Source organism: Amphiura filiformis, chromosome 18 (genome assembly GCF_039555335.1).
Source record: "Amphiura filiformis chromosome 18, Afil_fr2py, whole genome shotgun sequence".
Lineage (NCBI taxonomy): Eukaryota > Metazoa > Echinodermata > Ophiuroidea > Amphilepidida > Amphiuridae > Amphiura > Amphiura filiformis.
The window spans coordinates 61,564,862-61,585,717 of NC_092645.1; the positions used below are offsets into that span (position 1 = coordinate 61,564,862).

The following is a 20,856-nucleotide window of genomic DNA, read 5'->3' on the forward strand; positions in this document are numbered from 1 at the left end:
AAAAGACACGGTCGGGACCAGGGTACATGGTCGGTCGCACGTGGACAAACAAACAATTTCTTTTTTGGCCTAATGGATTGGTAGTACAGGCGTCTGACTTGAAGCAGTAGCGTAGCCAGTGGAGGGGCAAGGGGGGCAGAGTGCCACCCAATGACAAAAAAATGAAAGAAAAAAGTGCCCCTCTGACAAAAAAAAAAAGAAAGAGAAAATCTGGAGGGCAAAGGAAAAGAAAAGTTCAAAATTCACACCGATCATGGGCCAAAATAGGGTAAAATATAACATTTTTGAGCGCTGCGCACACACATTGTCACAATAAAGCACTTTTCATCCCAATCATGGACGTAAATAGTACAAAATACAAACTTTTTGCGCGCTACACACGCACATCGTCCCAATAAAGCCTCTCTAAAAACAAAACCGGTAATGTATTGTATGATGCATTTGTAATTTTTTGTCATCTGTGCCCCGAAATTTTAATTTACCCTTCCTGACCAAGAAAGCTGCCTACGCCCCTGACTTGAAGGCTGTCTCAACCAAGCTTCTGGATCAATTCTGAGACGGAGGCTGAGAATACCTCCAAGAAAGGCGCTTAGCATTATTACATGTTTCCAGACATTTCCAGACAGCATTGTGCCATGCATTCCAGATGGCATAACTTGAAAGGAGAGCAACCTGGGTGAAATCTCCTTTTTTAAAGGCTTGTCTTGCTTCATAGACTAGAAGACATCATATTTGGGTTTTGGTGATAGGAAGTGTTACCCACAGTGGTTTTGTCTTTTCTCATGTTTATCATTGCATTCTGATTATATTTGGGTTTGTTTGGTGGAAGGTCCTACTCAGAGTGGTCTCTCTGTGGGATGTTGAATACTTTGCATTTAGGCAAGGATGGTGGAAGGTCTTGCAAGATTTACACATCTAAGGGCCGGAATGGCCCTTGAAAATGTTTGCTTATTACTGCTTTAAGTAAGTACTCTTACTCAAAGATACTGACACTACAAGTCTGACTGTTTATCTCTTTACAGTACAACAGATCTCCATACACCTGTTACAGAGATGGTACGACTCGTAAGGGTGTACTCAGATTCCTGGGAGGCTAAGAGTGCCGCATTAAAAAAACTACACTCAGATTATGAGGGAAAACATAAGCAACTGAATATTGCTATAAGGAGGCTGCAACTTGCTGAAGCTACGGTAGGGTATAATCAATCCAATTTACACCAATTTGAATGATGTAGCTAGTAATAACAAATTTGGGTTTGTTTGGTGGAAGGTCCTACTCAGAGTGGTCTCTCTGTGGGATGTTGAATACTTTGACACCAATTTGAATGATGTAGCTAGTAATAACAAAACAGGGCTAAATGTAGTCCTGTTGTAGATTTCACTATAGAATATTGATGAAACATTGCTATCAGGAGGCTGCAACTTGCTGAAGCTACAGTAGGGTATAATCAATCCAATTTACACCAGTTTAAATGATGTAGCTAGTATTAACAAAACAGGGCTAAATGTAGTCCTGTTGTAGATTTCACTATAGAATATTAATGAAACATTGCTATAAGGAGGCTGCAACTTGCTGAAGCTACGGTAGGTTATAATCAATCCAATTTACACCAATTTGAATGATGTAGCTAGTATTAACAAAACAGGGCTAAATGTAGTCCTGTTGTAGATTTCACTATAGAATATTAATGAAACATTGCTATAAGGAGGCTGCAACTTGCTGAAGCTACGGTAGGTTATAATCAATCCAATTTACACCAATTTGAATGATGTAGCTAGTATTAACAAAACAGGGCTAACCGTAGTCCTGTTGTAGATTTCACTATAGAATATTGATGAAACATTGCTATAAGGAGGCTGCAACTTGCTGAAGCTACGGTAGGTTATAGTCAGTCCAATTTACACCAGCTTAAATGATGTAGCTAGTATTAACAAAACAGGGCTAAATGTAGTCCTGTTGTAGATTTCACTATAGAATATTGATGAAACATTGCTATAAGGAGGCTGCAACTTGCTGAAGCTACGGTAGGTTATAGTCAGTCCAATTTACACCAGCTTAAATGATGTAGCTAGTATTAACAAAACAGGGCTAAATGTAGTCCTGTTGTAGATTTCACTATAGAATATTGATGAAACATTGCTATAAGGAGGCTGCAACTTGCTGAAGCTACGGTAGGTTATAGTCAATCCAATTTACACCAGCTAAAATGATGTAGCTAGTAATAACAAAACAGGGCTAAATGTAGTCCTGTTGTAGATTTCACTATAGAATATTGATGAAACATTGCTATAAGGAGGCTGCAACTTGCTGAAGCTACGGTAGGTTATAGTCAATCCAATTTACACCAATTTGAATGATGTAGCTAGTATTAACAAAACTTAAGTCATGTTGTAGATTTCGCTAACATTGATTAAAATATTGTAGGTGATAACAACCAGCTTAAGTAATAGGGATTAAATGTTGTGCCTATCTATATGAGAAATTTAAAACTGGTCAACAACACTCATAATTTTGATCAGAACATTTCAGAGACCATTGGGCTATTCCATTTCATAGAGGTTATTGTATTTTGACATAGTTAGGCAATTTAACTGCATGCCTTTCTACAAACCAATTGGCATGAGTCAATTGGGCAAAATTAGTCATCGAGAAGACGAGCTATTATCAACAAGTTGAGGATCAAAGCCGTAACTAACCAATTAAGTTTTAATTTAGGACAGGATCTTTATCAAGTTAGATGGTGATTGTTAATGTAACCTGCTACCATGAAATGAATGTAAAGTGGCAAGTTGGTAGTTGTTAAGAGACATCCTAACTGCTGAGTCCATGTTCTTTTGTTTGCTGCACACCTGTATAAGTCAGTAGTATGTCCTTAACGAATGGCCCATTGTGCCCCATTCACAAAGGACATACAGACATATCATTGGCTTGAACAGATCTGTATAAACAAAGAACACCAATGCAGCAGCCAGGACTGAAATATTGGAGTGAGCAAATGCTCCATTGATACCATTTATTTGCTTTTTTTAAACAGCAAAAAAGGATTGCAAAAGAAAAGCGTATCATGAATTGGGAGAAGCTCTTTGCCAAACTAACAAGCTGTAGAGGACATGGGAGGAGGTGGAAATTCTTGATAGATTCCTTCAAACAAAAAGCCAAACTTGGGTAAGTATAAATATATCTTACTTGTCACCAATGCGTTATAATTTTTTAAGAAAAATGCAAAAATAGGCACAAAAATTGGCCAGGGGTATAGTACCCCCTTAATGATCAATCAAGATAGCTCAAGCCATAAGGCACTCTAGTCTGTTTCATTTTAAGTTGATTTCACAGTGGCAGATTTCATGCACTTACTTTAATCCCACCAAACGCATATACTTGATTGATTGATTGATCAATTGATTAACTTGGTTGATTTTATTTCCTCAGTGCTGATCATCTTCAGCATTATATCGACACTCTTGACAAGCAGATGGATGAAGATGAAAATGAAGATGTAGAATTCCAGGATACGATGAGTCGATCCTCTGCTGGAGACTTCAAGACTATCAGCTCTGTAAGTTGGCAATATCAATTATATGCCTGCTATAGGAATAAACAACACAATAGTCAGAATTTTTAGGGCTGAACCTGATATCTTTGTCTTTAATCAAATAAGCGTAAAGCCAATGTGGCAGATAATTATTTTGAACTTATTGTTCTCTGCACATTCAAACAGTGTTTTGTTAGTAACCGCAAAATACCTTTCGCACCCTGTGTTTAGCCCGATACCAAACCTTATGCTAACACCCAGCCTAACACCAACCTTTACGCTGACCTGAGTCTCAACCCTAAATCATATATCTCAAATTCTACTATAATCATATATGTATAAACCAAGATTTGAACAGTATTGTGGACTTATGCAGTGTTCTTTTGGTCAAAATAAATTATGGGAAACAAGTGAAAGTTCATAACCAAATAGCTGTGTGTTTGTGTTGGCTGAATATTCTGAATATTAAATTTAATTGTTATCTCCCTCAATTTATTACGTAATCAATCCTGGAATAGGCCATTTCAGACATGACCTTAATCTTCCACACAGGGAGTGTGAATTTCAAATGGGATTACCTGATCAAAGAGTGATTCCATTTGAAATCAACATTCCCTGTGTAGGAGATTAAGATCATGTCTTCCATAGGGAGTGCATATAGTCTTCAACTGGAATAGTCCAATTGGTATTTCTCATTTGCATTTTGATATTTTTTAAATTATACTACAATAAACCTTCTTAGATCTTCAGAAAAATGTCAATTGTTTTATTTATTTTGAATGCAGATGGATGATGAGCTAGATTTTGATTCCGATGATGATGAAGAAGAGGAAGATGATGATGTTGGATCCATGACAGCAGCAGGCCATCAAACAAGACAAACTGACATGGAAGGCAGTGACATGGTCACACCAGGAGGAAAGGTAAGACAGGGATGCCACCAAACAAGACAAACTGACATGGAAGGCAGTGACATGGTCACACCAGGAGGAAAGGTAAGACAGGGATGCCACCAAACAAGACACACTGACATGGAAGGCAGTGACATGGTCACACCAGGAGGAAAGGTAAGACAGGGATGCCACCAAACAAGACAAACTGACATGGAAGGCAGTGACATGGTCACACCAGGAGGAAAGGTAAGACAGGGATGCCACCAAACAAGACAAACTGACATGGAAGGCAGTGACATGGTCACACCAGGAGGAAAGGTAAGACAGGGATGCCACCAAACAAGACACACTGACATGGAAGGCAGTGACATGGTCACACCAGGAGGAAAGGTAAGACAGGGATGCCACCAAACAAGACAAACTGACATGGAAGGCAGTGACATGGTCACACCAGGAGGAAAGGTAAGACAGGGATGCCACCAAACAAGACAAACTGACATGGAAGGCAGTGACATGGTCACACCAGGAGGAAAGGTAAGACAGGGATGCCACCAAACAAGACAAACTGACATGGAAGGCAGTGACATGGTCACACCAGGAGGAAAGGTAAGACAGGGATGCCACCAAACAAGACAAACTGACATGGAAGGCAGTGACATGGTCACACCAGGAGGAAAGGTAAGACAGGGATGCCACCAAACAAGACACACTGACATGGAAGGCAGTGACATGGTCACACCAGGAGGAAAGGTAATGTCAGAGTTCCGCAAATTTCCTCCACATTTTTAATTCTCCCAATATTATGTTTTAAACGTGTACCCAAGTTTTTACTTTGTGTCTCCACGGAAATCACCACACATTGTGCCTCCATCCATATCACCAGTATTATATCCATAGCCATCTTGTTGGCCGGTGCTCCCCCAGTAAAACGAGGAATACAAATTTTGCAATTATAACGGCCACATACTGTAAAACACAAGCCAAACTGAGCTTTACTGCTGTAAAATGGTGTGGTTATATGCATTTGGATGTAAAAAGTTAAGTCTGTACTACCAAACCATTGACAGATGATGTCAGACGCAAACTAGTCTTTTAAATTCTGTCTACACTAATAAACACCTGTACACCTACAAATATATCTCACACATGACCAAAGATTGGTGTCAGTTTGATGGCCAATTTCATTGTTTTCTATGATTTGGGCACAAATTGATCTTAATTATTTAAATACAAAAATTAATACATTTCTTATTCTCTTTATTTAACAGAAAGTCAAATTTAAAGATATCGATGATCAAGACACTTCACATCCTCCTCGTGATGGCAGCACTGCAGCTGCTGCATTCAGTATTCCTCCACTCATCGAAACTAAAATTGTTGAAGTTCCCGCACCCAAACCGCCCTCTAGTGACAAAGCTGCATGGACTCATGAGCCACAATATGACTATTATCTGAATGTAAAGATCTGTCGACCTGTTGGTGTAGATAGGAAGGACCTCAAGTGTAGCATCAACTTTTTGAAACAGTTTAAAGTGAGTGAGGTGTATGAGAAGCCATCAACTCCTGGAAAAGGTAACTATATACTGTTTAAATTTAGGGTTTGTGATTAACCCTAACACTAACGGGGGAGGGGTCAGGGTCTAAGGTGCATGAACTGTGTGTTTCCTGCCCCTGCCCTTTTGAAGAAGAGTGTTGTTGGTGTGCATTTGTTATTTATAGGTGTGGCAAGGGGAAAAAAAGAGGGTGTGCCCATGACAGGTATGTTGAGGGGGACCGCGTGGCACTTTGGTGTTTGTCCAAGGGTTGCTGGTTGTCAGGTATGACATTGGCAGGCAACCAACATACCCATGTCGCCTCTCCCTTCAAAAATACCTATGGGGTCATCTTGGCACTTAAATAAATATTCAAAAACCTTGCACATGTATTCCATGATGTTTTGCCCAATTTTCTAGTGGTCAGTTTTTGACCATTTGTGCCTTATTAATAGGGATTTGATCTGAGGTACCCTGTGTGTTGCCAGCCCCTGCCCCGCTGAATGGGAGGTGCCCAGCCTGTGGTGTTGGTGGGTTTGGGTTTAAAGGAGCACATCTGGGAAAGATTCTAATTTAAACCATTTGCTATGTTCACCTCCCTGTTTCTGATGTTTCCATTCTATGGGCACATTGGGCTCTTCATATAGAAATCCGTACACCCCCTATGAAAAACATGACCTTAATCTCCCACACAGGGGGTGTAGATTTCAAATGGAGTCACCCATTCAGGTAACACCATTTGAAATTCACACTCCCTGTGTGCTGTGTGGGAGATTAATGTCATGTCTTCGATGGGGGGGGGGGGAGGGGTTGGATTTCAACTGCAATAACCCATTGTGAAACATGTTTCTGCTTCTAATATCAGTTGGAAAGACAACATAAAATGATCAGTCAAGATTTTGGCAAACTATTTTATGATCAATATATTCAAATTCAAAAATTATTCATCATCAGATGAGTTTGTGAGACTCAATGTTGATTTATGCAAAACATGAGTACCTGAGCAAGGTGTTTCAAATTTAAACAAAACCTTGAATCCGTTCGTATAGCAAAACAAGATAATAAATTGTTAATTTAGGGATTCAATCATGTTTCACCATTGTTCATCAGCGATTAACAACGATGCGTCCGCGTCGTCTGAGTGGTTTACTTCGCGAGGGCAGCTTTAGCTGCTCGAGCGAAATAAACCACGCAGACGCGCCGGACGCATTTTGTCATGTGAGTGATGGAACATATTATGTGCACAGACAATGCCATTTGCATTATTTCAATGAACTAACTTCCAATATATTAATGAAATACAATGGTATTTGTTACTTGTAAATAACCAGGAATGTGATAGCAAGAATCAACATCATATTACTTGTATGACAATTTGAGCAAGCAATTTATCACCCAAATAATTCTAAAATAATTTATTCACTACGTAGGCAAGACACCCCCACACAGAGGAGGATTGAAAGGCAAAACACTAATGGGGAGTCGTGGACCACCTCTACCACCAGGCAAGAAGGGAGCGGTCACATTTGCTAATACTAACCAGGAATTGAGCCCAGAGGATGAAAAGTAAGCAAGACAGATAAAGATCAGTGGGGAAATCTTAATGATTTTGGTTGACCCATACTACAATCTTGGAAATAAGTCTTGGAACGCTTTTGTGCAAGAACGAAAAACTGTCACTCCCTCTCCCCCCATGCAATGTTGAGAAATGCCAATGTCTGCAGCAGTTTCCCAATGTGTTCCAACATTGATTGATGGGGAGAGTGGGGTGTTTTCAGTGACCACTCCCTAAATAAACCAATTTTGTTATCAACAATTGTTAATTTTATTATGATTCAAAAGGATATTTTCTACTCCCAAATCGTGTGCAATATGAAGCTCATACAACATTCCGTTTAATTTTAAGTTATGAGACAAAAATAAAATTTAGATGAAATATTTTGCATTTGGCAGAGACAATCTTGGAAATAAGTCTTGGAACACTTACATGTAAAGAACAGAAGACTGTCACCGCTTCTCTCCCATGCAATGTTGAGAAATGCCAATGTCTTCAGCGGTAGAGTGTTTGCATGGTTAGCTCTGACTTTGCAACATCACGTTAGTACACATTCTTTAAAGGTTTACTGCAAAATATTATAATGTTGTAATAGCGACAAAAAAATTGCATGATTCAGGTTTCTTGTTGTTGTGAACAAGTTTAGTTAGCATGTGTCTTATCTCTGTTAAGGAATTTTTTTACTTGGATCCAAGTAATTTGAAATGATGTTAATACATTAACAGACCCTAAGTTCACCTTCACTTTGCAGGTTCAAGTTGGTGACATTACCTATTGGAGGGAAGCCATTATTTGCATTACCTGGCCCTGAAGATGCACCTTCTACAATCCCACTGATATCAGATGTACCAGATGCTGAACAGGAAAATAAGACCTCTACAGGTAAGCTACATCATTGTAACTTTTGTTTCCACCACAAACCAGATGTACATGTTATTTCCATACTGCTCATTGGCAAGTTTGAATTTTGCATAGAAAATTGAAAGAGTGGATGAGCTTGAATTATATTAAAATATGGTAGAGCATGGTGAGTTCTGGTACTGTATAGGTTTGTGTCAACATCCAACTGTAGATAATAATGAGGCCAAATAGTATATTTCAAAGCTGTGGCACATGTTTGTGTTGCAGTGCGCATTTGTCTCACAGAAATTGGCCACTTTATTTTTTTCCTACAGTTTTTTACAAAAATACCCCAAAATATCGGTAAAAATGTGTTTTAATAGCATTTAATGTAGAAAGTGTTAAAACACTTGAAATTAGTGAAAATATTTTATTATGTATAAAATACTTTTAAAAAGTTCTTAGTATCTCGAGCCATGAAAAAAAGTTGGGGTACCCATTATGCATAGGATTTTAAAATCTTTGCAAGCTGTGGCTCATACATTTTAAAGTTGTTATAATTTTCAGCAAGGTCCTTCAGCGGTGTTCTTCCTGATTATCATGTAAGAGAACTACGTATACGTCATCCTGTGGCTTGTTCGGTGAATGAGGTGCCGATGTGATGATGATGTGATTCAATTATCCCATCAGAACTCCACTTCCATATTTACGCTGTAAACGGCACCAAATCAGCAGACCCCTGGTGCCATTTAGTTTTGCGTCAATTTAATGTGTTTATCAATGAGCATATTTTTGTCAAAGATGTAATAATGCCACTCTAGCACTCAAACACTTGGGGATAAATTGTAAACTTGGTAAGATGAACATGATGTGTTCTGGTGCTGTGTGTTTTTCTGTCCAGAAGGGAAAAATGTCTCAGTAACCTTCGTCTGAAACTCTACATTCTAAAAGAAACAAAAACAAATTCTCTGAAAATAGAAACAAAGAAAAAACATTTGGTTAAAAGCAATGCTCCGTGTTCAATCTTTTTTTAAAATTTTCTTGAACTAATATGCATATTGATTAACATTGATGATCTCATCAACATATTAAACTTGTGGGTGTTTCTCCATCCCTCTCCTCCTTTTCCCATATAGGTTTAATATCGGACAAAACAGATGAAGGTAGAGCATCCACAGTAGCTTCAGAATCGGAGAAATCACGACCAAGTACAGCAGCAGAGGATTCCATGAAGCTAGGTGTTCATCATGGTCAGTTGGATGAGATGGTTGCATGGGCTAACATCAGTCTGGCTGATTTGAAAAGTTTGGTATGTATCAGGACTTGAATTGATTGGGCTATTCCATTTGAAAAACATCCCCAATAACAATTATTCCAGATCCAACAATTTTCATCAACAGGTGTGGAATATATTGGAATTCAAAGCAACATTGTCTAATTTTGGGTTAGATAGATTCAACTGAATTTATAAATTGCAACAATTTTCAAATGGACTTTAACATTCAACTAACAAACATTTTCAGTTTGATTGAACATCAGGTGCATCTGGATTTGAGATGGTAGAGAAATTTATTACAGGGGGTGTGTGAAAGAAAAGAAAATAGCCAATTTGACACTTGCCCATTGGTAATTGAGAGTTGAATTGAGGTTGTAATTGAAACACAATTGGGACATGATCAAGGGAAATATGTCTTATGTCACAGGTACTATCCTTTAAAATATGCTATATTTTTTATGCAAACCACATGGAAAGTTCATTTCTTGTTACCAATTTATAAAGGTTTTGAGCCTCTAAAGATCAAAATTGCAATTATAATGGGTTTTGTGACCATTATTGATCGATCCTTAACTTCCCATTAAGTACCGGAGGTTTTGAAGTTGAGTGTTTTTCTGCCCAATTGGGAGATTTGCATTCTGCATATGGATAAATCCGCCCAAATATTCGGTATTGGGCACTTTTTAGGAAGTTTAAAAATTGGGCTACTTCATACTCATTTACTGTGGCTTGGCGAGGCAATGTGCAGCACCTTGTAGCTGAAATGTTTTGGCAACACTGGGACTAGCCCATATTTATTATTTCTCCCTCAAAAGCCAAATAGATAACGTTAAAAGTGTCAATTATGATATTTTGCTTCTTTTATACAAAGCTGACCCTCATATTTGTATTTCCCCCAGGATGTTGGAATAAAAGAGTCTGTAGAAGATAGTCAGGGTCTGGTACCAACCACATTCCCTATCTATGCTATAGCAGCTAGTCGCAGTGAGCGTAGTAATGCTAAGGAACCATGTGGATATGTCAAAGTAGCATTCTATTACACAAGAACCAACAGGCCGTATTACTATGACAAAGACACAGGTAGGGGTGTGTTTGTTTGTGTGTGCTTGTAACTGAGTCTGCCTATAGCAGCTAGTCGTAGTGAGCGTAGTAATGCTAAGGAACCATGTGGATATGTCAAAGTAGCATTCTATTATACAAGAACCAACAGGCTGTATTACTATGACAAAGACACAGGTAGGGGTGTGTTTGTTTGTGTGTGCTTGTAACTGAGTCTGCCTATAGCAGCTAGTCGTAGTGGCGTAGTAATGCTAAGGAACCTTGTGGATATGTCAAAGTAGCATTCTATTACACAAGAACCAACAGGCCAGACATTACTATGACAAAGACACAGGTAGGGGTGTGTTTGTTTGGGTGTGCTTGTAACTGAGTCTGCCTATAGCAGCTAGTCGTAGTGAGCGTAGTTATGCTAAGGAACCATGTGGATATGTCAAAGTAGCATTCTATTACACAAGAACCAACAGGCCGTATTACTATGACAAAGACACAGGTAGGGGTGTGTTTGTTTGTGTGTGCTTGTAACTGAGTCTGCCTATAGCAGCTAGTCAGTAGTGAGCGTAGTAATGCTAAGGAACCTTGTGGATATGTCAAAGTAGCATTCTATTACACAAGAACCAACAGGTCAGTATTATGACAAAGACACAGGTAGGGGTGTGTTTGTTTGTGTGTGCTTGTAACTGAGTCTGCCTATAGCAGCTAGTCGTAGTGAGCGTAGTAATGCTAAGGAACCGTGTGGATATGTCAAAGTAGCATTCTATTATACAAGAACCAACAGGCCGTATTACTATGACAAAGACACAGGTAGGGGTGTGTTTGTTTGTTTGTTTGTGTATGCTTGTAACAGGGCTGTGACATGTCTGTGTTATAACAGATTTCTGCGTATTTAATTGTGAACGAAATGACGTTTACAGACCTTAATCGGGCATATCTGGCCAGTAAGCTTACACTTATTGTTATAACATTGACAGTGGACAAATTGCGATCATTAGCCTGGAGTAGTGAATTTCCATATTTTTTTGTTTGAGGCCACTCACAGCCGTTTTGTAATGGTGGACACAGGAAATGGTCCAGGCTTGCTGGGCAGTGTTCCTAGATCAAGAATATCATATAATAAAAAAAACATTACAGTGAAGATATAAAACGAAAAGTGTTGTATTGGGCTATTCCAAATGAAATCCATAAACCTCCTATGGAACTGATGGACTTAATCTCCCACACAGGGGTGTAGATTTCAAATAGAGTCACCCATTCAGGTAACCCCATTTGAAATTCACACTCCCTATGTGGAACATAAAGGCTTCCTTTTAATGTCTTCCAAAGGGGTTGTATGGTTTTTAACTAGAATAGACCATTGCTGTCTGTGTTTGTCTGTTGCTATATTAGGTTTGTTTGTGGGGTTTATGGAAGGAGCCATGTGGTAATGTCAAAGTCAGTGCAATATTCTAATGGATCAAATCTCCTGATTTTTTTTTAATTCCAGAAAGGGTTTTGTAAGCACATTATTTACTAGTCTCAGAAGGAGTGTAGTTCATTTAAAATTGATAAAAACAGTACATCATGGAAATAAAAGTAAATTGATAATTTCCTTCCATTCATTCCCCAGAATCTGAGAGTGTGAACCATATTATCCTAGATATGACAGGAGTGGACCTAACTACAATGAGTAAAGAAGATTTATCCATTAACAAGACTTATGAAGAGAGATCTATATCAGCTATGTCTATTGCATCTTCAGAGTCATCTGAGAAGCCAGTAAGTTGATTGATTGATTAAATTAATTTATTGATCACAGGATGATGATCAAGGGATTGCTATGTTGTCCTTAAATGTTGGAAACATTGTTATTTCATAACAAAAATTTCACTGTACATCAATATCACAAGAATATTTCTGAAAAAATGTATTTAATACTAGATTGCACATCAGTTGTTTAGAGGGTATTGTGAAATATTTAAACATTGTGCTTTGGAACAGGATATCCCAAGCCCGAGGGATGTTCAGAGATTTCAAAGCACAATGTTTAGATATTTCACAATACCCAAAAACTAACTGATGTAGGATGCAAAGTCATTAACCTCATTCATAACAGCCACTTTTTCATTGCTATTTCCATCTGCATCACATGTTGTTCTTTTAAATTTGAAAAAAAAAACCACAGTTTTATCTTTCATTTTCCCTGTTAAAAATTGAATAGCTAATTAAGAAAATACCACTAGTGACTAATCACACTACAGTGCAACAGAGCAAAAATGCCCAAAACTGAATTTCGGACAGATTGACACATAATTTAAAATCTAGATTAAAGTGAAAGATGTCACTTACAACATATTTTGATCAAATTCTGATCTTTAATAAGGTTGCAAAATTTGACACGTTTTCGTTCATTTTCATATAATTAGCATAATAAACAGAAATGTATTAAAAAAATGAATTTTTTTTTTTTCGTCAAAAGTAAATATGTTATAAAAATCAAACTTACAAGAAAGATTGACTCTTGTCAAATCCTACAATTCTGTCAGAGAAAATTTGCATATTTATATTAATTTTTTTAATTAATGGACATAATATTGATTAATTAATTTGCGATAATAAATATTTTTTTTTATGATTTACATAATTCCAAACATGTCAAGCAATATGTCAAATTAAAGCTAATGAAATGCTTTATAGATTTGTCAGAGCACATTTTGCAAAATGCATTTAGTATTTTAGTTACAAAATTCCAAACATTCTATTCCAATTTTTTTTGCTATACACGACAGGGGCTGTTCTTTTAAAATCCGCCTAATCAATAATGAGTCTTTCATCTTATTGTCAAAGTACTGTGTTCCCTGCAGCATTATGGAGTGACCAGGTCCTTGAGTGTGATGGTTTTGTAGCAGATGACAGTGCTCATTCAAGCCTATCAAGGTCATTTAGTAGCAACTTGCTGAATGGCTGGGCATTATCAGCTATCAAAGAGATGCCTTATGCAGCTGCCAATCACAGTAGAGGTTTGATAACATTTTGTTAAAAACCCAAAAGTGATATAAGGACAAAACTGTGCATGTTGGTACTTGATTGTTAGGATTCTTATATGTTGAAAATCCCATGTAGTAGTATTTTTTATGTGTAGTGTATATTGTTCATAAATTATATAGCTTTTGAATTTTGGGCATTAATGCTCTGTTGCACTGTAGCATGTAATCATGCGATGTCTGAATATGGTGGCTAGTGCCCGCATAAGTTGTTCGAACACACAACACGTCACACAACACGGTTACTGTAAAGTTGTGTCATTATTATTGTCATTAGTGTTGGCCAACATAAATTATTTCATACTTCCCGGCAAGGATTTTTAACAAATTGACACGGTCAGTTTTCATTAATCATTATTTCTCACCAATTATTATTTTGATACATTTAGTCGTCCAATGACCACCTGTGTTTATAATTAATTTGTAAGAGTTTAACAATGCATATGAATGTTTATTTTAAAATATGAAAAACTTCGGTAAAAAAGAAGCAACCTGGGGTATACCATGTTTTGGGGTAGTGATGATATTAATTGTGTACTCGTTTCATTGAATCTTTGCAGGAAATGGTGCCTAAGGCTGAGATTGATATGCTAAATGAACAACATGAAAATAACATGCTGGCATTACAGCAAGAATATGAGTAAGTTACTTGATTAATTAAGGGAAAATGTATAGTTAATATTTAAGCCCTTTTTCAGACAAATACACTTCAACCAGGACAGATCTTAATGGGGAACAGCATTTTGCTCCCCGTATATATGACCATGAACCCATCAAGCTATTTAAGAAATTAATGTTACACCCCTATAGAAGACATGGTAATCCCCCACCCCCCACCCTGCAAAAAACCCATTTGTCAGTTTTTGCTGGGGAATTCCTCAGAAAAAGGGCCATGTTTCTAATTCTTCAGAAATGGTACAGAAGACATGGGAATCAAACAAAATGTGAAGTGTTTGCTGTGCTGCTGGGAATTCCCAATTTTAAAGGACTCTTCCAAAAGTTTGTCCGTGAATTCCCAATATTTTTTGTAAAAATATGTTTGCCTTCTATACGGGGGTGCCATCAATTTCTGGAATAGCCCATTTCACAAAGACTAATTATCAATCTTTTGTTTGATTTCCCACATGTTTTTTAATTTTGTTAAAACCCCTAAAAACCCTAACCTTCCTTGATCCAACAGCACAAAGCCACTACATATGCATACATCCAACAAAATTCAACAGCACAAAGCCACTGCGTATGCATGCATCCAACAAAATCCAACAGCACAAAGCTACTGTGTATGCCCCAATCCAACAAAATCCAACAGCACAAAGCTACTCTGTATGCATGCATCCAATAAAATCCAACAGCACAAAGCTACTGTGCATGCATGCATCCAACAAAATCCAACAGCACAAAGCCACTACTACGTATGCACCCATCCAACAAAATCCGACAGCACAAAGCCACTACATATGCATGCATCCAACAAAATCCAACAGCACAAAGCCACTACGTATATATGCATCCAACAAAATCCAACAGCACTAAGCCACTGCATATGCATGCATCCAACAAAATCCAACAGCACAAAGCCACTGCATATGCATGCATCCAACAAAATCCAACAGCACAAAGCTACTGTGTGTGCACCCATCCAACAAAATCCAACAGCACAAAAGCCACTACGTATGCATGCATCCAACAAAATCCGGAACAGCACAAGCCACTACGTATGCATGCATCCAACAAAATCCAACAGTACAAAATCACTACCTATGCATGCATCCAACAAAATCCAACAGCACAAAGCCACTATGTATGCATGCATCGAACAAAATCCAACAGCACAAAGCTACTGTGTATGCCCCAATCCAACAAAATCCAACAGCACAAATCTACTCTGTATGCATGCATCCAACAAAATCCAACAGCACAAAGCTACTGCGCATGCATGCATCCAACAAAATCCAACAGCACAAAACTACTGTGTATGCACCAATCCAACAAAATCCAAAAGCACAAAGCCACTACGTATGCATGCATCCAACAAAATCCAACAGCACTAAGCCACTGCATATGCATGCATCCAACAAAATCAATTAGCACAAAGCCACTACGTATGCATGCATCCCACAAAATCCAACTGCACAAAGCCACTGCGTATGTATGCATCCAACAAAATCCAACAGCACAAAGCTACTGTGTATGCACCCATCCAACAAAATCCAACAGCACAAAGCCACTACGTATGCATGCATCCAACAAAATCCAACAGCACAAAATCACTACGTATGCATGCATCCAACAAAATCCAACAGCACAAAGCTACTGCGCATGCCCAATCCAACAAAATCCAACAGCACAAAGCTACTCCGTATGCATGCATCCAACAAAATCCAACAGCACAAAGCCACTACGTATGCATGCATCGAACAAAATCCAACAGCACAAAGCTACTGTGTATGCCCCAATCCAACAAAATCCAACAGCACAAAACTACTCCGTATGCATGCATCCAACAAAATCCAACAGCACAAAGCTACTGCGCATGCATGCATCCAACAAAATCCAACAGCACAAAACTACTGTGTATGCACCAATCCAACAAAATCCAACAGCACAAAGCCACTACTACATATGCACCCATCCAACAAAATCCAACAGCACAAAGCCACTACATATGCATGCATCCAACAAAATCCAACAGCACAAAATCACTACGTATGCATGCATCCAACAAAATCCAACAGCACAAAGCCACTACGTATGCATGCATCCAACAAAATCCAACAGCACAAAGCTACTGCGCATGCATGCATCCAACAAAATCCAACAGCACAAAGCCACTACGTATGCATGCATCCAACAAAATCCAACAGCACAAAGCTACTGCGCATGCATGCATCCAACAAAATTCAACAGCACAAAACTACTGTGTATGCACCAATCCAACAGCACAAAGCCACTACTACGTATGCACCCATCCAACAAAATCCAACAGCACAAAGCCACTACAAAATCCAACAGCACAAAGCCACTATGTATGCATGCATCGAACAAAATCCAACAGCATAGAGCTACTGTGTATGCCCCAATCCAACAAAATCCAACAGCACAAAGCTACTCTGTATGCATGCATCCAACAAAATCCAACAGCACAAAGCTACTGCGCATGCATGCATCCAACAAAATCCAACAGCACAAAGTCACTGCAACCAACAAAATCCAACAGCACAAAATCACTACGCATGCATGCATCCAACAAAATCAATTAGCACAAAGCCACTACGTATGCATGCATCCCACAAAATCCAACAGCACAAAGCCACTGCGTATGTATGCATCCAACAAAATCCAACAGCACAAAGCTACTGTGTATGCACCCATCCAACAAAATCCAACAGCACAAAGCCACTACGTATGCATGCATCCAACAAAATCCAAAAGCACAAAATCACTACGCATGCATGCATCCAACAAAATCCAACAACACAAAGTCACTACATATGCATGCATCCAACAAAATCCAACAGCACAAAGCCACTGCATATGCCCCCATCCAACAAAATCCAACAGCACAAAGCCACTGCATATGCATGCATCCAACAAAATCCAACAGCACAAGGCTACTGTGTATGCCCCAATCCAACAAAAATCCAACAGCACAAAAAGTCCACTGCGTATGCATAAATCCAACAAAATCCAACAGCACAAAGCTACTGTGTATGCACCAATCCAACAAAATCCAACAGCACAAAGCCACTGCGTATGCATGCATCCAACAAAATCCAACAGCACAAAGCCACTGCATATGCCCCCATCCAACAAAATCCAACAGCACAAAGCCACTGCATATGCATGCATCCAACAAAATCCAACAGCACAAGGCTACTGTGTATGCCCCAATCCAACAAAATCCAACAGCACAAAGCCACTGCGTATGCATAAATCCAACAAAATCCAACAGCACAAAGCTACTGTGTATGCACCAATCCAACAAAATCCAACAGCACAAAGCCACTGCATATGCATGCATCCAACAAAATCCAACAGCACTAAGCCACTGCATATGCATGCATCCAACAAAATCCAACAGCACAAGGCTACTGTGTATGCCCCAATCCAACAAAATCCAACAGCACAAAGCCACTGCGTATGCATAAATCCAACAAAATCCAACAGCACAAAGCTACTGTGTATGCACCAATCCAACAAAATCCAACAGCACAAAGCCACTGCATATGCATGCATCCAACAAAATCCAACAGCACAAAATCACTGTGTAGGCATGCATCCAACAAAATCCAACAGCACAAAGCCATTGTGTATACATGCATCCAACAAAATCCAACATCCCAGGTCATTCAATTATGCAATCACCCCAAGTCATATACACAGGAGAGGTTAGGGTTAAATCAAATGTCTTTGTCGTGTTCCCCACATCAAGTTGGTATAAATGAGTTGACCTCAATGTTTATCAACAAAGGCAAGGGACCGGTTTATCAATATGCTTGAATGAACTGCATACAACCACTACTTGTTCAATAACCTTATTGTGATGTGGCGGTAAAAGTACAGGCCCTGAACAAAATATGTTCACATTCAATGGGAATTGTGATGATGTGCACGCATACTGCCAGGCAATGATGTTAGAAGTCAGCTCATCTATACCTGGCTCAAAGCTTTTCTAACTCTTGTTGAACAAATCATTTAGCAACATTTCAGTCCGGGGTACTAGTAATTATATAATAAATTATATTTGTTACAGGGAAAGGTTGAATCAATTGGTGGCATCATTAGAAGCATTACAGACTGAGCAGCTTGACAACATCATGTCAAAAACACCCAATGGTAAGTCAAAAACACCCAGTGGTGAGTCAAAAATTTAACTACAGGCCTTCACGTTTAGAATTTAGTGGAGCTCATCAATCACACTCCTGGTTTTGTTGAGGAGCTCGATTGAGCTCCTCAAAATCAATCTCGTGTGGTTTTTGAGGAGCTCAATTTGGAATCCAACAGGCGATAATGTTACGTACCGTGTCTGTCATGTCGGTGGTTTTTAACACCTGCAAGTTGAAAATACTGCTCATTCAGATATTCCTAAATGTCTTGCGATTTCTCTTTCAGACATTATTACCAAAACGGGTAACAATCTGTCCTTTAAGTTTAAATCCCAATTGTTTTTAATAACAATATTTACTGTGCAATTATAAGAATTTCCCCGGCGACATCTCTGCCCAGCCATTTATTACTTCGACCGATCTTCAAAACATGCACGCAAGATGAAAACAAAATGGTTGTATGTGCGATACCCGAACCATGCCTCCAAGCACTGCCTATTGTTCTAGTGGAGAAACGAACTTCACACTTTTATTTTTGGAACGATGAGATGACCCAATGACCCGATAAATCGATTGTCGTGCTATTTCGTTTGCAGAGCATTTACTTGTATGTTATTTCAACAGATCATTATTTAGGGTGATTGATGTGATACAGTTCTTGGAGCAATTTATTTTTGACATTTTGTTTGAAATTATCGTAATTCCAAATAAGGAGCGCTGTTATTAACTAACGCTCTCGACTATGCTATGAGGAGCGCGGTAGGAGTGCATGCGCGGTCGCGCTCCTCAAAAATAAAGGACTGTAACTGGAAAATTTGAATAAATATATTAAGTCATGATCTGCAATATTCTAAACTGTAAGTTTAAACTGATGACTATCAGCATGTCAAATTCAACTCGCATCTTTATCAGAAAAAGTCCAATGATGTTGTGTTGGACCTTTGGCGACTTTTAGTTGAATGAGGGTGTTGTTTAAGGTTAAACAAAGTGTTGAAGGGCTTTACCTCCAGAAAAAATATATTATTACCTTATACGTAAGAAAATATGTCTACTTATCATGTGAAATAAAAAATCCGGAAAAAATGTGTGAAAATGTGTTTTAGCCTATTTTTTTAGCTCTTGTCAAGCACTATTATTCGATTTGTTTACAAGCGCCAAGCAACTGTCGCTCTAGGAGAGTGATTGACATCTTTATTATTAGAGAAGAATGGAATCTGTATAGTTCATGAATATTCATGAAGTATTTATACAACCTGTATCCCAGCCATTTTGCTTAGCTATCATAATCGTTCATATACGACGCCCATATGATCCATGGTGTTAAACTGATATTCGGCAACTTTATATCTCTCGATCTTTGCGATCCGAAATATTGAATTTCAACTTTAGGCACATCTCTAGCAAGATAATTAAATACCTGTCACAAATAGAGGTCTTGAAATGTTACTTGCACCGTTAAAAATGTGAATAGAGAACAAATCGGGTTCAAACATGCTTCAAAAATATGGTAATCGCAGTAAGGTAATTGTCAACGCCTACTACCAGAATAGCCGGAAGAGGGCAGACTTCATAAGGGAGTGTTCATAATATATTTTAGTGGGGGACAAAGAATTTGGAACTTATTTCGGGAAATTTCCTGGGTTTTTGGTTTTGTTTTTTTATTTTATCTTCCTGTTCGGTGTTTCGGTTGGCACATTTTCGGTCATTTTCATGCACTTCACAGGAGTTTTTTCGTGTCTTCTCTGTAGCTGTCGTGTGTCTTTTTTTTTTTTTTTTTGGTATAAATAATAAATGAATAATAATATATGAAAAAAAGAATCTAGAACTTCAACGTCAAAAAACAAAACAAAAACAAGACAAACTGTACCCTGCTAAAAATATCAACCCCTATCCTCTCTGAGAATAAAAATAATAAGACTCCAACCTCACCTGCAAAAAAAAAAATTTTCGGGGGATAATTTGGGATAAGTTCGGGCCTATTTTATTGCGACAAGTTTCCAAATCTATAAGGTGAAATACGGTGTCGTGGGATGTGCGGCAGATTTGGGGTGCATTTTCAGCCATTTAGTTTAGACTCTGTTGTATTTTTAGCCATGATTTTATTGACCCTCAGTGTCTTGAAAATTAGGTTTAAGAAGGGTATTTTTCAATGATTTTCTCGAAAAAGTAAAATTTATGAAACTTTCAGTCCAAAAGTTGATACAATTTTGGGTCTGTTTTATTCAAATTTGGTTTAATATCGTACTGTAGTTTTTTGGAGTCACAGCCTCACATCCTTACCCAAACCAACTTGAGAAGGTTCCCCGGGTGTGTGCAAATTTGCAA

At 38.3% G+C, this 20,856-nt stretch overlaps 1 protein-coding gene across 1 annotated transcript in view; it reads left to right on the plus strand.

Annotated features, from left to right (window-relative positions):
* The window catches only part of LOC140139281 (uncharacterized), a 46,288-nt gene that overhangs the window by 15,098 nt on the left and 10,334 nt on the right, over window positions 1–20,856 (plus strand). The window contains exons 5-16 of the mRNA XM_072161061.1: window positions 1,023–1,191; window positions 3,036–3,166; window positions 3,431–3,557; window positions 4,319–5,104; window positions 5,695–5,998; window positions 7,389–7,524; window positions 8,265–8,395; window positions 9,490–9,662; window positions 10,529–10,709; window positions 12,292–12,440; window positions 14,266–14,345; window positions 18,459–18,541. Of these exons, the coding sequence (XP_072017162.1) occupies window positions 1,023–1,191; window positions 3,036–3,166; window positions 3,431–3,557; window positions 4,319–5,104; window positions 5,695–5,998; window positions 7,389–7,524; window positions 8,265–8,395; window positions 9,490–9,662; window positions 10,529–10,709; window positions 12,292–12,440; window positions 14,266–14,345; window positions 18,459–18,541 (2,450 nt within the window). The remainder of the gene's footprint in view (window positions 1–1,022; window positions 1,192–3,035; window positions 3,167–3,430; window positions 3,558–4,318; window positions 5,105–5,694; window positions 5,999–7,388; window positions 7,525–8,264; window positions 8,396–9,489; window positions 9,663–10,528; window positions 10,710–12,291; window positions 12,441–14,265; window positions 14,346–18,458; window positions 18,542–20,856) is intronic.